General features: G+C 41.0%; 1 protein-coding gene across 1 annotated transcript in view; it reads left to right on the top strand.

The window, feature by feature from the left end:
* Positions 1–2384: 2384 nt before the first annotated feature.
* Positions 2385–17946, top strand: part of LOC107179178 (transient receptor potential cation channel subfamily M member 3-like) — a 68754-nt gene continuing 53192 nt past the window's right edge. Inside the window, exons 1-2 of the mRNA XM_015535431.2 lie at positions 2385–2460; positions 15714–15927. Of these exons, the coding sequence (XP_015390917.1) occupies positions 2458–2460; positions 15714–15927 (217 nt within the window). The 5' untranslated portion in view covers positions 2385–2457. The remainder of the gene's footprint in view (positions 2461–15713; positions 15928–17946) is intronic.

Here is a 17946-nt window from a genome sequence, read left to right as displayed (position 1 = left end):
TCTTTCCAATGCTGGTAAAAGCTGCACGATGGACACTATGCTTGGGAACAAAGATGGTACAATTTGCTGGAACTTCCTTTATCCTTCTGGGAACCAATCTCAGTGGCTGGACTTCTGGGCAGACAGTCCCAACAATGCCCATTCTAAGAAGCTGTGTTTCCTGTACTTAAAGACATGTGAAAATAAAAAGAAAAGAAAAAGTGCTATCTTCCTTCCTTCCAAAGGCATTACCTGTGAAATTTCTGACTGTGATAAAGACATTTATCTTCCTATGTTTCCATTTCCTTTTTCCCCTTCTGTATTTAAGCACTGCTAATTTGGATTTTAGGAAAAACTCCATGATGGATTAGGGCTCTTGAGTTATATAATTCTCTTACCATTTCTCTTTCTTTGTATAAGAAAAATCGAATGGAAGTGTTAGCCACGAGAACTTCATACTTATTCACATATATTTCTTCCCATCACTGAATATTTGTTAGGTACAGGAATATAAGCATACTGCTCTGTGTTTTTCATTATCTCCGTAACTAGCATTGTTTTTCTGTTCTTCAAAAAAACTTTAAGAATCTGTATAAGGTTCCATCACTAACCATTTTTTTTATAATGGTCCTTTTCTTTGACTCAATATTATAATGTTAACCTAGTCAACAGGTTCTGGCAGTCATTGGTTTTTGTTATATGCAGTGTTTATGTTTGAAGTAACTATCATTTCAATTCAGTTTATGAGATACTGAATCATGATGTGATTATGAAATTTTTGCTTCCTACTCAAAAATACTTGTGGGTTATATTCACCTTTCCTTTTTTTTTTTTTTTCAGGCTCAGAAATCCTGGATAGAAAGAGCATTTTATAAAAGAGAATGTGTTCACATCATACCCAGCACCAAAGACCCCCATAGGTAATCTTGCTGTCTCTATAATACAGTGAGAACACAGAGTAGCAATTATGGGAACAAAACTATAATAGTAATCACTATGCGTTACAAGGGAACCAATGTCAAAATAAGATCATTTTTTTTTAATCGTTGCTGGACATCTCTGAAGCAATCTTATATGTATACACCATATAATGTGTCGCACCTGCAGTTAATTCTCTAAGAGCCTGTACAAAATAACAGATACCCCATTGGGAAGGAATTAATCGCTGTCTATAAGTGGGCTATAAATATTTTTAGTATGGTTATTCATTTTCCCTTTCAAGCATTTCATCAAAATGCTTAGTTTGTACCAATATTCCCTGCCATAATGAAAAGGTATTTTTAAATAAAAGACTCCTAGAAGGTTACTAATTAGACTGCAGACCTTCAGATTTCTGTCCAAGTACGTTTTTAATATCCTACTAATCTTACCTTTAGCTATCCTACTTACCTTCCTGGTTTTGCCTTAAAGATTAACAGCATATTAGGTAGGAAGCATTTGGGATGAAGTAACATATGACTGTCTGGAAATGCCTTTATGAAAAGGCCATATAATCAAGTAATTTAAAATATAGACTATAAAGTCCTATAGACTAGCTGTGTAACCTTGAGCAAATTACCTAACCTTCAAAACTGCACTATTTTACTCCTAAAAGGAATGTCATATTATTAGTATTCAATAAATGATAACCATATATCAGTATTGTCATTAATAGTTATAATCGTGGTACTAGTGAAGCATGAAGCATATGTATCAGTATTATAATGGTGGTGGAAAAGTATGAAAGACATTTTCATGATGTAAGTAGTGAATTTTGTTTTCAAACATCTTGCAAATAATATTTCCATTATTTCAGGAACGCGTAAGCTGTAGGTTTTTATTCTTAGTATTGGATATTTGACAGTGAATGTCAATTGGGGAAAGACAAGTTAGGTTGTGACTCACATATGAGTGAGAGTCCTTATTTAAATGTGCATATTAAAATTCTTCCCTCAAAGCTGTGCAGTGGCCTTTGCGCAAGATTTGATAGATGGGAGGAGTGAGAAGTAGAAAAATCTATAGGACTTTTGTTTGCAGGCTCCAATCCTAAACAGTATGGCAGATGTGGAAGGGGTGGGTGGCAAAGGCCAGGAGGCATGTTACAGCTTATACAGCTGAAGGAAAACGAAAATTGGCAGAAAAGAAAAGATCTCTGTCGGGTAAATCCTGGGTTCACTATTTGCCTGGTATAGCCGTATTGTGGGATTCTGCCTAAGAATGGACTGGCTCACTATGGTTTGCAGATTTCTCCAGTAATGGCTGATCCAGGGGGTTCGCTTTGACCTCTTATGTTGCAGGTGTTGCTGCGGGCGTCTGATTGGCCAGCATGTGGGCCTCACTCCTAGCGTCTCCGTTCTTCAGAATGAGAAAAATCAAAGTCGCCTCTCCCGAAATGACATCCAGTCAGAGAAGTGGTCCATCAGCAAGCACACTCAACTCAGCCCCACGGATGCTTTTGGGACCATTGAGTTCCAAGGAGGTGGCCATTCCAACAAAGCCATGGTAATGAGAAAACCCTTCAGTTGCTTCCCAAGTTCTATCTCATGTCCTGTAAAGGTGTGGTGAAGAGCTGGAGGTTTAGTCTTTGGGCTTAATCCCCTCTGCCAAGTCTTGGCTGGGCAATCAGCTCTCACAACCTTGCCCCGGTGCATTTCTTCTCTCTTCTGTAGAATGGGGGAAAGAAAACCTTCCTCCTAGGATTTTTTAAATAATTAATACTATATCAGACCATGACTATTGCTATTATTAATAGTAACAAGAAGCTTTCTATAGTAATCCACTATTTATTACTTACTTTCTGGGTCTCATCCATTAAAGCATGTTTTTTCTATCTCCTTCAGTTAAAAAAAAAATCTTACCTGTAAGTCTCTATTTTGTCCTATTAGTAACTAGCATTTCTCTCAATTCAAGGTAGAAATGATCATCCCAGACTATTTCCTTCCCTTTTCTAACAGAGATCTTGCCACCTAAAGTGAGTGCTTTTGCTCTAAGCAGCTGTGTTCAATAATGTTCCCAGTAGAAGAACTCCATATGAAAAGCATTTTGTTTGGAAAAGAGGCTTTAGGAAATAATACAAATTTTACTTCTAAGAGTTGTTGCTTCTAAATTTTAGCTTTCATCATGAACCTCTCCCTACTTGGCTGACAGATTTTGCCAGGAGAAAAATATACCATATGTTTTTAGAAATTCTAGAAATGCTCTATTTCATAAAGCTTGCTTCTAACAGAGAGTTGGTTGAGGGTGGGACAGTTGGAGGTAGCTGCTCTCAGGCACACCCCAAAGTTTTCCAAGTTTGGAGAGGAAATTTTGCTTCGAGAAGCATACTGCAAAATGCAAGGGAAATCACTCCACACTAGTTATAGTCTAAAAATGGGCAGGAGAGCCACCCCTCTGCCCTCTCTCTTCTCATCTTCCTCCTCCCCCTTGCATCTTTCCCCACTCTTGTAGGATTTTCTTCACCAAGAATGGCTGACTGCACTATTCTCACAGTATTTCCTTAAAAAAATCAATTCTGAACTGTACATTAGAGTGAAACCAATTTTGAGCAATGTATTGGGAAGAAGAGGGTGCTGGGTACAGCCTGGGGAAAAAGTGGGAGGGGGTGGTGGTTAGTCTTGGCCTATACAGAACCAAGGGCAGTGGAGATCTGGCAACTTCCTCATCCACCCAAGGGATGTTTTCAGCTACACAAAGTCATGAAGGGTCCCCAACTCAGCATAATTCCCATTCACAGTATGGAATGGAACCATACACACCGTGCATTAATTAAAAGTCATGCCAGTTCACACTATAAGAAAAATGCTCAAAAAAAAAAAAAGAATAATCATAGTAAGTATTAGTAGCAGTAGTTAGTAGAAGAAGAGTGAAGGGATGGAAATGGATCCATGGAGGGCCCAAGTTCTTCACTGGAAATACAATACGATAATGTTGAGAATGAAGTGATTAGCCGCCCCCTCCTGCCCCCACAAAAAAGCCAAGTGCTGTAGATGAGGAGGTGGCTTAGCAGACAATACCATCATAGAGTGGCACACCCAGGGATGTCATAGAGTGCTTGAATGGTGACCCGAGGCTTTGTGCCCCATGTCGCACAGCTGATAAATGTGGGTTTTTTTTAAGTTTACTTATTTATTTTGAGGGGGGGGGAGAATAAAGAATATGTAGGGGAGGGGCAGAGAAACAGGGAGAGAGAGAGAATCCCAAGCAGGCTCTCCACTGTCAGCACAGAGCCTAACCTGGGGTTCAGACTCATGAACCATGAGATCATGACCTGAGCCAAAGTCAGATGGTTAACTGACTGAGCCACCAAGGTGCCCCCACAGGATGGATGTTTATTATGATATTTAATGGCAGAGGAAAAACCTGCAGAGGCACATCTTTCACTATGCTCTTCAAGTGTGAACACATAGGACATCGAACTTTGCGAGCCCTCCCCAAGCCCCACATAGCTCTGTGAAACCCAGAACTATCTGTTGGCAATCGGGTTAGGCACGGTCTGCTACATGATTTTGTAGAGCCCAGTGTAAAATGAAAATGTAGGCCTCCAGCAGGGGCAGGGAAAGCAATCCCCCTTCCCACGGCCAACAACCCCAACACACAGTGGACAGGCGACTTTCCAAGAAACTGCTATCTCTGTAGTGGGACAGTTTCAGTATCTGGTGTGGGTGAGATTTGCCACGGAATCACCTGTGAAACACACCAGGGCCCTGCCAGCCTAAGGAAGGGACAGCTATGTCCTTGCTCTGTCCTGAAATGCTGCAGGGAAAACACCCAACCCACCCCTCACCTTGCCTGTGCTCACGTCCCAGGCAGGGATGGAGGGTGATGATGGAACAAAACCCCATTGCTTCCCCAGGCGACATTGTGGAGGGAAGGTTAGACTGGCCAGGACATCAGAGGTGGGAGCAGATGGTCAAGATCCTCTGCCCCAGGGAGGCAGCAGGAGGCGGGATGTGGGACCATGGACCACATGTGAGCCAAGGCTCTGAGCCCTCTGCACGGGCTCCACTGCCCCATCAGACTTTACCTACAAAACACAAATTCCAGGCTAAAATTGTTAAGAATTCCAAGAAAGCAAGTGCAGAGCACTAAACCCTAAGCACTGCCTTTCTGAGCGGTGTGACAATGCTGGTCACACACCCTTGAAGCTAACACTGAGACTGGGTCTCACCTATACTAGATGCTGTCATGGCAGTCACTGTGAGGACAAACCTTTCTTTAAGAGTCTAATCAGCCAAATGAGGGCCAGTTTTCTTCCCTTTTTTTTTTTAACCAAATATTTAACAAGTGGGAGTCCCCACTATTCAGACACAATGAGCATTTTGTCCACTTGGAATACTTGCCCTTGGATTATTCTGAGTCTCCTGTCTAAACAAAGGGGTGGAGCTGACAGCTGGTCAGATGTCTTGTTTTATCAGGCAGGATGGTTGTTTTGTGCCAACCTGTGCCTTCCTTACTTCTCCCCTCCCCCCACCTCGCAACAAACTGGCACACAAAGAGAAAAGTCAGCAACTACTGTCTGTTAAAGAATATCAGTCTTCAGATGGGGAGGGCATGGTTAAATATTCACCACGATTGAAATGAAACAGGTCAACTAACTTCACGTCTTTGATCCCTGTTCCTGACCAAAATATTTGAAAGTTGAGATGGTTTTTAACTCTAAAAACTCTATACAGGGCAGATTAACTTTGACCTTTATTATTGGGGAAAAAAAAAAGATAGACCATTAATTTTTTTCCTTCAAAGACAGCCCAAGATGAGGTGCTTGGGTCTTCAAAATGCCATTGTGGTCTGGACACAGTGTGAGGCAGAATCTGCCAGCGTTTGGTAGAAGTTTCAGTTGGAGAGAAGAGAATCTTTATTAACATGTGCTGGGCCACATGGGAACCATATCTGCTCAGGAACATTATGCACGTGTGTTATCACATAGGCAGTATAGCAGGATGTCAAGGAGCTTTGGTCACCAAAGATGCTTGAGGGGATTGATGCAGTGGTTCTCTGCTTGGAGGCTCACGGTAGCCTGTGGGCCACTACCGACGTCCATGGCCACGAATCACGCCCAGAGAGTCTCCCTCGTTGGTCAGGGATAGAACTTGGGCATCTTAAGTATTTGAAAAGCTAGCCAAGTTATTCTATTCAAAAAGGCTTAAAAAGTGCTAAATAATCTCGCTCTCTCTACCTGTATTATAGATGAGGCAACTCAAGCCCAGAGAAATTAAATTGTTTTCTGAGAGCTCCTCCTTTATTCAACGACAAAGATAATTCTCAAACCTGGGCTGCTCAGGATTCCCCATGAGTTCTATTTCTTCTCTGTCGTGAATGCTTGGTGTAGTCTATAGGAGATGTTTCGAAGGGAAGCTAATTACTATTATTTTTCTAGCTCTTTTATAAGGGTCTTGAGAACTTTGTAGTAGAATTATAAAATTACTCTTATTTGATGAGGTTAATTAAACTCAAAAGCTGTGAGCAGGAGGAAGTCTTTGTAACATTACATCCTAGGTTAGTAGAACCACTTTCTGAGCCTTTCCTAGCACTTTGTGGTATTCTGTCCTCAATTCCCAGGCGCGTCGAGCCTGGGAAAGTACAATAGCAATGAATCCAGCATCTCTCTCCTTTTGCAGAGAAATAGTGATCCAGGAAGGAGGCACTCATAGCTGATAGCGAGTGAAGGATCCTTCCTCCCTTTCTTCTCGGCACCAAGCCGCGTCCTACCAAATTGCATGCCCCAAATGTCATCCCTGGCAGTTCGTTCAAATACCTCATAAGAGTGAAAATGTGAGGACCAAGGAAGAAGATAGTGAGATACTAAAGCTCGGGCGAGACATTGTCTTCCTAGCGTGAGCGCCAGGTAGCTTTTTAAAACTAACTTAGGGAGCAGTAGGAAGATGGCCCCAAAACAGACACTGGGTCCTCTCTCAGAGACGCTTCTTTATCTGGGGCTACAGCTGTAAGTTATTTAGAAAAAATGACAGTGCTGGACTTGATTATACGGAATCGTATTTGCTACTAATCATCTCTTCCAATTAACGCTGAGCGGTCTTGTGGAGCAGGTAAGTATCACCTAATTAAGGACTTGTGTTTAAACCTCTCAAGTCATTCGCATAATGATCTTCAGGTTTTCCCTTGCTAGTTACTCTGCTTATTAGATCGGGTTGAGCCCCTTGTTATAGTTTTTATATAATTTAGATAATTATTTCTATGCCTCATTGTCACACTTAAAGCTCTCACTGTTGAGTGTGAAAGCCTTATTCTCTGAGCACTGCCAGGGGGAGGGAGGGCGAGAGGGAGGCAGGAGGTTCCAGGTTGCTGGGGACACCCCAGGGAGTGAGGAGTCTGTCAAGAGTGAGGCAGCTACCATCTTATACTCTTTAAACACTTCAGGATTGAATTCGATTGTTTAAAAAATGTCTTTCTTTGCATTATGCACATTTAATCTGGGAATCATCACTGAATGGCACATACCAAATATGAAATTAAATGAATTCTACTTTACACAATAAAAGAGCCAATCACTAGACTATGGCTAGCTAAACAGCTTTACATAAGCGTTCATATCATAAGATATCATAAGATATTTGAGGGGTTTGGTAACTGTTCCCTTGATTTCCACTTTCCACCTTCTAATCTTTAGGCCGCTGAATTAGCAGTACCTTGGGAAGTCCTTTCTGAAACTGAGACTAAAACTGGAAATTATCACTCAAACTACCGGTCCCAACACAGACCTGTAGGAAAAGAAGGAAAGAACCAACTTTCCTCTGAGAAACCCATCTTGCCTCTAGAAAAATTCCCATCTCCTTGCCTCTACCAAATTTTATGCTATATAATTCTGGCAGGAAATGCAGAGACCACCCCGTTGAGATCTACTTCTATCTCAGTGAAGTTTTATATTACTAAACCTTTAGCTTTGGCTTATCAGCCAGCACCATTGACCTGGAAACACCCAGTATCTAACATCAAGAAATCACAAAAACAATACAGAATAAATTACAACGGCACTTTCATTCCCAAAGTTTTGTGGGTCATCAAACCAGGAATGCAGTAACCAGTGACACGACACACTTGTTTTCCAAGTATTTTCTTTCTAGGGAATTGTACATGCATTGAACCTCCACCAGTATTAAACTCTCACTGCAAAACTAACCACGCCAGAGACTTAGAGAGCCAGTATCAGCAAAATTATCTTAGCAGTCTGATATGACATGGTCTTCTTGGCCACAGCTTTAATTAAAAGTACTCATTTAAGAATGTGGCTACAAGAATTAAAAAAATAAAATGATGCTTATCACATTTTTCAACATAAAGAAAACTAGGCCAGATTTCCCCCGACAGCCTGGGAAGAAAAGCTTTAAAAGTAAGCGTTCAAATAGAGTTAGCAGTGGTAATTCCATTACTCTGAACAAGCGCTACTCACAAATACCACTCGATGATTTCCCAGAAGTAAAGATGGCTTTGCAGTATTAGGATTTGTCATTTATCGTTTCCAGGAGTGTAGCCAGGTTTATCATTGTGCAGCTTTTCCATTTTCATTTAGGCAACTGGGCAAAGTTATGTGAGTAAAAATTTAGGGCTGAAGAGGTCACTCGTTCATTGTCAGAGCCAAATTGTTCCACCCACTCTCAAGTCCAGAATACCACAAGGAGAATTATTACATCCTAAGTAAACAGCCCCAGCCTTCTCTGAGTAGTAACAACTATTTCTCTTCCCACCCCACCCCCCACGCACACATACAACACACAGCCAGCCTCTGCCCACCCTGGGTGTTATAAAGGGAGAATGATGCTGTCTAGTCTGTGACACGTCTACAAGCCCCACATGAGTGGGGAGTGAGGCCATGGTAAAGTTGAGTCCTGTTCTGATGAACGAATCGTAACATTGCTAGTGAAGAAGCAGGAAGAGTGGCATTAGCAAAAGCTGCCGTGAAGTCGCCTGCTTTTACCAAAGAGACCTTTAGAATCAAGAACAAAAACTCAGGCTTCAGTTACCAAAGCCCTGTGCCCTTCCACCAAAAACAAAAGAAATCCTTAGTTTTCAATGATCGTCTCTCACAATTTAATTTACCAGCTGGTGGTTTGCTCTTCAAAATATGTGTTCTTTATGGAAATCATGCTGGATGCATTGGCCTCTAAAGCACCTGAGAACAGATCAAATGGTACAACTTCAACTAAATCAAACCTCTATTTACTGAAGAGCATTCTTGAGGTGCTGGCCTGGATGTCATCCGCTCATCACACATCAGCCAGGCAGGGGCACTAATGATAGAAGGGAAAAGAAGACGATTATTCTAGGCATGGGCAACTGGTTTGAGCTCAGCTTATCTCTAGAAATTATAAAGTGAGGAACTAAGGGCTCATGAGAGAAGGATGGGCCAGGCAGCCTAGAGCAGAGGTGGTAGTTTTGCTCTCAGCAGGTGCTTTTATATAGATAGATAGGGGCGCCTGGGTGGCTCAGTCGGTTAAGCGTCCAACTTTGGCTCAGGTCAGGACCTCGTGGTCCGTCGTTCGAGCCCCGCGTCGGGCTCTGTGCTGACAGCTCAGAGCCTGGAGCCTGCTTCGGATTCTGTGTCTCCCTCTCTCTCTGACCCTCCCCCGTTCATGCTGTCTCTCTCTGTCTCAAATAAACATTAAAAAAAATTTTTTTTAAAAAAGAAATGCACAGATATAGATAAACAGCTGCACCAGTCACTCCCCAGATAACTCCGAGTTGAGAAACAAAAGGCTACTTTAACATATCCACTAAAGAGTTAAAGGACAGATATTTGGATCCCATCGTATGCACAAGTAATTTAAAAGGTGAGTGTAACCTGTATTCAATTTACATGTATTGGTTTTTCTCCCACACCAGGTGAGTTTCCACAATTTAATCCTCCTAGCATCCTGTGAGGTGGTCAGGAGCGCCAGCATTTCACAAGAGAAGGTGCTCAGATTGGCCAAAGGTCTTAGAGCACCAGTGCCTGATGCTAGAGTGTGGCGCTGCCCATGATGGGAAAATCTATAAATGGAAGCACATATCACTCACCACGTCAGAGTAATGCCCAGGTGACCAGATTTAGTATACCCATCAGGAAGATTTCTTGTTATTTGTAAGGTGATCCCTTAGCAATTAATGAGCTCACATGTGGACAGTCAAAACTGCTTATCTTGACGACCAAGAGAGCTCCTCGTTTCAAATCACATTGACCGTTTATTAATTACTCTGGGAACAACCATTTATGACCTTGAAGCCGCTGATTCGGCACATGAGTTAGCTGTTCTATTACAAGCACCTGGAGAGTTCACTGACTAACTTGCTTTTTATGGGTGTAAGAGTAGAATTTAAAAATTGACATCTTCAGATAATTGTACAGTGTCATTGTATCCCTTCATTTTAATTAGCCTCTTATTCCCAAACCACTTGCTGAGTTACTAAACAATAACAATGACAAAAAGCAATTAATTGATTCATTTAAATTCTTCCTTTTTAAAAAAAGAAAAAGACTCTTGCCTTTTATTCTCCAAGGGTCAGGTAGTTGGAGGTAATTTGGGTAGTCTGAAAATGGTTGCACTTTCCTATTTATTGTCACCTGAATAATTCCTCCAGTATTTCCTCCGTTCTTCTCTATGATTTTTCATGTAAAATACTGAGTGTTCTTTCTTCCCTTTGGCCCAATGACAAACCCAAGACACCACTTAGAATCTTTGGTCTGGGGAGGAGTTGTAATCCTTGCTTCTTACATAGTCCCCGAGGAGCTAGTGAGAAATAAAAAACTTCAAACACCACCCCGAACCTACTGAATTCCAACCTGCATTTCCGACAAGGTCCCCAGGCGAGTTGTGCACGTTAATGTTTCAGAAGCACAGCTCACCCGAGAGTTTTGCACCGCAGCAGTAGCTTAAATAATGGATTATGTGAGTGGTTGATTATTAGACAGCTAGCTCTCAGGTCTCAGTCCCTCATCTTCTAGGGGTCTGCTGTCTTGCCCTGTAAAGCAGAAAAATTGAACTAGATGATTTCTAGTTGCCATGGTGGCCAAGATATTGCTAAGTTCCCTTTGACTTCTAAGACTGACTACTTCGTAGCCAGTGTGAAAGATCAAAAATCACAGTCAAGTCAAACACAGTGCCTGCCCTCACAGATCTTGCAACATGGGCAGAGAAAACGGGCACGTGCAAGAAACAACCAGAAAAAAAAATCCCATTGGGTTAGGTTGATAGTTATGCTGCATCAACATGAGCTTGCATTCTTAGGAAAAGTAAGTAAAAGCCTTTGAAAGGTGGGAATGATTTCTGTAGATGACAAAGAGAGGAACTGGGTTTCTAGGATTTAGGGAACAGCATTAGCCAAATGCAGAGAGAAGCGGGGAACACCTCTAGGTGGGGTCAAGCTAAATTGTGGGGGATCATGACAGGCAGAATTAGAGTTTATATATAATGTAACAATTTGAACTGAAAAATAGTGTGATCAAAAAGGAATTGTAGAAAGATCTCTGTCGGTGTCTTGTTGAGGACGTGGGGTTAGAGAAGCCGTTTGGAGGCTGTTGGCATAATCCAAACTGACATCCTAGTAAGGAGAATGTATTCCTAAAGTGGCAACTGAAGGAATAGAGGGAAAGCCCTGGCTGAAAACATTCATTTCAGAAACGGATCTTTAGAACTTTGAGACTGCTTATAGGTAAAGCAAAAGGAGACGGAAGGTGGAAAGGGCACTTTTACTTTGAGGTCAAGAGCAAGGACTCTGGCATCAGCAGACCTGGGCTATGGACCCTATCATTACCACTTACTATTGGTTGAACCTGATGGATCCTTTCTGTTCCCCATCAGTGAAATGTGGATGATACCAACCTCGTCATTACTGGGAGGAGTCTGTGAAATAATGTATGTTGCAGGAGTGTAGTAAATATACAAGGGTCTTGGTTTTGGGTTTAGGGTTTTTGTTTGTTTGTTTTCTCAGACAAGACACCTAGTGCCTCTGTTTCCCCATCTGTAAGACAGAGCAGGGGACAAGGTGATTCAAGGTCGTTCATTCCCTACTAGAGCATTTACCAGATTAACAAGAGCTCTGTGATCATGAGCAAGCTTTCCTTAACTGGGAAAAATACTAGGCTAATTCAAAAGGAATTTTAATACATTCAGTAGATTTTTTGGTCACTTTTATGAGGTTCTTTTTTTTTCTCTTTTTTTTAAGGTGTAAGAGGATGAATAAGAGAACAGTAATTTAAAAAAGCAATTTTTTATCATCTCCCACAATAAGCATTTTTGGTTTGTCTAGTTGGGAAGCCTTGTGAGTCCCAGTCCTAATTTATTTCACTAAACACCCCTTTCTGGAATTAGTCAAAATGACATAAATTCAATTCAGCAGAGCTGCCAAATTTTAACTACTCAAGTGGCATAGATTCAGTGCATGGGGACAGAAAGCACTTTATTCTTTGATCTTATAGCATTTGTTATCTAGATATTTTTCACAGAGTCACTCAGTGAGCTAATAAATGTAATAATAGAGAAACAATAACATAGTCTTTGTTTAAGAAACACTGTGTTTGCATCTACCACTCCAATACCCACCCTTCAGCCCCAAAGCTCCTTGTGTGGCACCAAAATGCATGCCTGTTGTTACTGAAAATTTCTGTTGGTAGATCTCAGAAAGGTCTTATCCTCTGCAGGAAAGCTTGTGTGTAAACTACGCCAATTCACACATTGTAAACTCTAGTTACAATTCTCTTGGTCTAATGTATTTAGCTAAAATTGCCAACCTTTACTCTTTCTGTTCCGGAATTGGTTTTTGCTACATAGATTAAATCAATATAAAACCAGCTCATTAGATCCCAACACCTCTTTGGATTTCTGGTATTGGTACGTAGGAAACTTTAGCTCCTTGGTATTTCTGGATGATGCAGTTTATTTTGTCAAGCTGCTTTCATGTTTTCAGCTACTTTGCCTCTTGTTTCAGTTAAATATATTTAAAATAGGCTTTAACAAAAGCATTGACATAATTTGAACTTTTTTTTTTTTTTTTTTGCAACAGCGGGGGCTTTTAGATCCAAAAATTTTGCGATAAATTGTCATCTCCTGTATAACTTTCTTTACTTATACATCTAAAAGCATATGTTTGCATTGCATGCACGTCTGCTCTTTTCGTGGTTCTACTACTTCAAGGTGAATACTTAACAATTTCCGAAGTTAGTCGGTGCCTTTCTTTTCTCTCCCACGGGACATACAGAGTTTAGAATGCTTTAATGCTGATTGCTCCCAACTCACGTATATGCTGTAATATCCACTGCTTTAGCTCTTTCCCTTCCCACCACACGTTAGATATTATCATCATTTTATATTATACAGGCGATGCTTTTTTAGATTTACAGTGTATTTGCTAATTTTTTTGTTTGCCATTCTTTCTTGTATCCCAGATCGTCCATGCGGGATCATGTAATTTCTCCCTGCTGTATATATCTTAAAACTTCCTTCAGTGAAGTCTGCCGGAGATAAATGCTCAGTTTGGGTAGTCTGAAAATGTCTATAATTTGCTCTCATCTTTGAAAGATATTTTCGCTGAATATAGAATTTTACACTGACAGATAATTTCTCTTGGCACATTGAAGGCACTGGCTTGTGGCACACATTTTTGCTGTTGAGGAGTAGACCTTCTGCCTTAAAATGACTGTTTCCTTGTAGGTGGTTTGTCTTATTTTCTAGTGGCTTTTGAATTTTTCCTCCCTTCTTTTGGTGTTCCCTGTGAGGTGTTGCTGAGTGGGGTTTGTTTTTGTTTATTCTGCTTGGGATTCATTGACGTTCCCCGATCTGAGAATGTGTATCTTTCAACATTTCTGAAAATTTCCCAGCCAGTATCTGTTCAAGGGTTGGTTCTTCCCTGTCTCTTTTATTTCCATCTAGAATTCAGATGCTCTGTTCCAAGGTTTTCAATGTTGCTTCTGTTTTCAATTCCTTTGTCTCTTAAGGCTGCATCTGGCTTATTTCTCTGGATCTATCATTAGTGTGTCTAATCTGTAGCTTAACTTTTCCATTGTATTTTTCATTTAAATTATTGCATTTTTATTTCTAGAAGTTGTTTTTGATTCTTTTTCAAATGTATTGGTCTTATAGTCTGTTGTTCCTCATTGATGCCTTCAATAATCTCATTCAGGTTTTTAATATATTAAAGATAGCTATCTTATATTCTCTGAATATTTCAATATCTTTGAGGATCTTACTCTGCTACCTGTTATTTTTTTTGGTCCTCACTCATACTGCTTCATTTCCTTGTGCAATACATTTCATTTATTTATTTATTTTTTACTACGACATGCTTATTTTCCAATGGGAACTATCTGAGCGCTGGATTGAGCATGCATTCCTCCACAAACGATCTGCATTTGCTTCTTCCTGTTATCTGGAACCACTGCCCAGCCAGAACCATTTCAAATTAAATAGTCTGGTGTTTTTCAAACCACACTGATAGCGTCATTGTGGATCAAAGTCTGTGTGAAGGGGGGGCCCCTTGTTTATTTTTTTTTATGTTTATTTTATTTTTGAGAGACAGAGAGAGAGGGAGAGAGAATGAGAGGGGGAGGGACAGAGAGAGAAGGAGACACAGAATCCCAAGCAGGCTCCAGGTTCTGAGCTGTCAGCACAGAGCCTGACACAGGGCTCGAACTCATGAACTGTGAGATCATGACCTGAGCTGAAGTCCAAGACTTAACCAACTGAGTCACCCAGGGGTCCTGAGAGCCCCCCTTGTTTATAAATAATCAGAGAGGAATTTTTTCCCCATCCACTCAGAAACAAGGTAGAAGCAGGCAGGCTTCCTTGCTGTCTTCTTCTGTACATCAGACTTTCTTACTTTTTTCCTCCTTACACTTGAGAGTGGAGCCCTTTGAAACAGTGTCCCAGCTTACCTGGGGTGGCCCATTAGACTCATCCATCCTGCATGATGCCAGGAAAGCAGGTGCCGTTTTGCAGAGTTGAGGAGAAACGCTCAAGTCCAAAACCTGCTTTGGTCCTTCCTTGTCTCCTGAGGACCCAGCTTCTACTCTGTTTTAGGAATCTGGATGTTTGCTCTTTAAATGCCCTCTCAGCAATGCATTTCAAAAGGCTTTCAAATGTATTTGCCCGGTATTTCAGTTGTTTCCAGCTAAAGATGGAAATCCTTATATAATTAAACTGAGATCTAAATGAGCATGTATATGATTATATAGATGTTTTTCATTGTGTGTATTTATAGCATTTCCTTTATGTATACTTAGTATCACTTATTTCCAGTTGCATCTGCTAACACCTTGAAATCTGATATACACTTTCATTTTTTAAGATTATTCTACAAGAACGATGGGCACGTCTTTCGTCACTTGTCTTCTTTAAAAGATAAATGTTTGGTATTCAGTTTTTGTAAATTAAATAAAGATAGCTATTGCCTTATTTTAAAATTCTTATTACATGATGTAGAACTGCAGAATTTCTCAAAACCTCTCAAAGTGACAGGGTCGCAGAAACATCTATATCTACGTCCAGTTGGCATAACTGGGCAAAGCTGGGCTCACAGTGCATTTTAGAAAATCGAACAATTTTAGAGTCTGTAATAAGTCACAATTTCAAGAACACCTTTAAAAGTGGCAAATGCCTTCACCTAACGAAGACTCTCGTGGTAAAGAAAATGATTTGCCTCTTTTCAAAAATCAGCTGTTTTAGGAGATGTTTTCTTCTCGTGCTACACCTATCCTTGCAATCGGGAAGGATAAGCCCCAGCAGCCAGCCCTGCCCTGTCTCCCTAATCGGTGGCCACTCTTGTTCTAGTACGTGCGAGTATCCTTCGATACGAAACCTGATCTCCTCCTACACCTGATGACCAAGGAATGGCAGCTGGAGCTTCCCAAGCTTCTCATCTCTGTGCACGGGGGCCTGCAGAACTTTGAACTCCAGCCAAAACTCAAGCAAGTCTTTGGAAAAGGTCTCATCAAAGCGGCCATGACAACCGGCGCGTGGATATTCACTGGAGGGGTTAACACAGGTAACTGGAAGTCAGACAGAGGCAACCTAAGGCCATGAGAATGTTGTACCTAAGATCGTTTTCTCCTAGGGCTAACAATGTTGACATTCCCACGGCTATCTCTCTTCCCCATGTGTCCACGTTCACTGGTTCTCCCTCGTCTCACAGATTCTTCTGCCCTCCCTTAACCCACACGATAACCATACAGTTAGTTTTCAACCAAGAAGAATTACTTACACCTGGGAAGCAGGTTGGGCTATTTAATAGTTGACTATCCAGAATTTGTAAACATGACTAATGGAATTTCACAGGATATTTCAAGTTGCCAATTAAGTATCCAGTAATATTTCAAAGAATAACTTTTGCTCTAAACTTGGAAGCTCTGTGTCTGATCTTTAAGTAATTTTAAGTCTGGTGCACATAGCTCTAAATTTTGCAAAATGCCCATTTTATCAGGGACGTAAATTGTGACAGCAACATCTGGAGTATTGTGTGTTTATTATTTAAAATAGTTTATTAAGGGGCACCTGGGTGGCTCAGTCATTAAACGTCCGTCTTTGGCTCAGGTCATGATCTCACGATTCATGGGTTCAAGCCCTGCAATGGGCTCTGTGTTGACAGCTCAGAGCCTGGAGCCTGCTTGGGAGTCTGTGTCTCCCTCTCTCTCTCTGCCCCTCCCTCACTCATACTCTGTCTCTCAAAAATAAATAAACATTAAACAAAATTTTTTAAGTAGTTTATTAAATCAACTCCAATAGAAGACACATCACACTCTGAATTCCAAGCAATTTTTTCTACCTGCCAAATGAGTTTCTCTGTATTGTGATACAGGTAGGCTGTCAAACCAATTCTCCCAAACCTTTAAGCGCTTACATGCAGCACATTATTAGTGTGGAGCCGATCATGGAATGGATGCCTATAAGTTGCTCAGACATATTTCCCCAGCCTGACACACTTCCCCAGAAGTGCCCATTGGAAGTACACAAGTTATAGTGTAGCATGTTCACTCAGACTTGTTTCCAGGCTCCATGCAGTGTGGAGTTGTGGAACAGTCTGAACATAACCCTGGACCAACGAATTCATCTCAATATTATTTACTCATTTGTTCGCAGCTTGGGTGATATGTGACCAAGACCTACACTCAGAATTCTCCTCAATACCTAGAACTTGTGAAGGCTCAGCCTACAACCCTGTAGGCACATTTCAGCAGTGAACTCTGCACATGGCCCCGCTCCTCATTGTTACGTGAAATCCTGACTCAGTCTGTAAACTGACATGATCTTAGAATGCTCTGTGTCAGCTCTTTGCTGTTTGTTTTGTAGTAATCAAGTATCTACAAAGCAATTAGCTTTTGGTGGCTGTTCAGGCCTTAGGCTCCTGCTTTCATTCAGCTTAGCTGGCATCGTTCACTTGTGATTATTCAGTGTTTTGCTTTCCTGGCATAATCTGCACCTCATATACACACCCACTCAAAGGTTTCTAAAGGTCCCAAAGAAACTCTTTAACAATCTTCTGTTTCTGGGAACTCAGAGCACTGTTTATTACTTTTCTTCCTTTATGAAATGTACCCCGTATCAAAAGAAGTTACAGCATGAATTCTGTAATAAACCAAAGAATTCATCTCTGCCTCACTCCAGGCTAGTGTTCAATCCAATACCCAAAGTGAAGTTCTAATGATGGCATCTCAGATTACCTAAACGGCAATAGAATTGTGGCTGATGGAGGGCATAGGAAGTTAAACTTCTTGTCCAGGATGGGCCCTGAAAGGAGTTTTGCATGTAAATAGGGAAACACAATGAATACTGATATTCACAGCTTGACTCTTACATTTGTTTTTCTTCACCGGTACTCTATTTTAGAAGATCCCTAGATAAGCTACGAAGTGAAATTGTATTCTTATCAACACGCCAGCATATCCCAACATGGATTAGTGTTATTTACACGGTTTTAGTTGATTTTTTTTTTTAAAGGAGGGTGTTTCTGTTTGATCTTCTGAATATTTCAGAATGGAGTGATTCACATAAATGTGTCCTCTCTCAT

The sequence above is a fragment of the Panthera tigris genome, chromosome D4, assembly GCF_018350195.1.
Source record: "Panthera tigris isolate Pti1 chromosome D4, P.tigris_Pti1_mat1.1, whole genome shotgun sequence".
Taxonomy (NCBI): Eukaryota; Metazoa; Chordata; class Mammalia; order Carnivora; family Felidae; genus Panthera; species Panthera tigris.
Note: the sequence above shows the minus strand (reverse complement) of the source record. Positions and strands in the feature narration are given on the sequence as shown.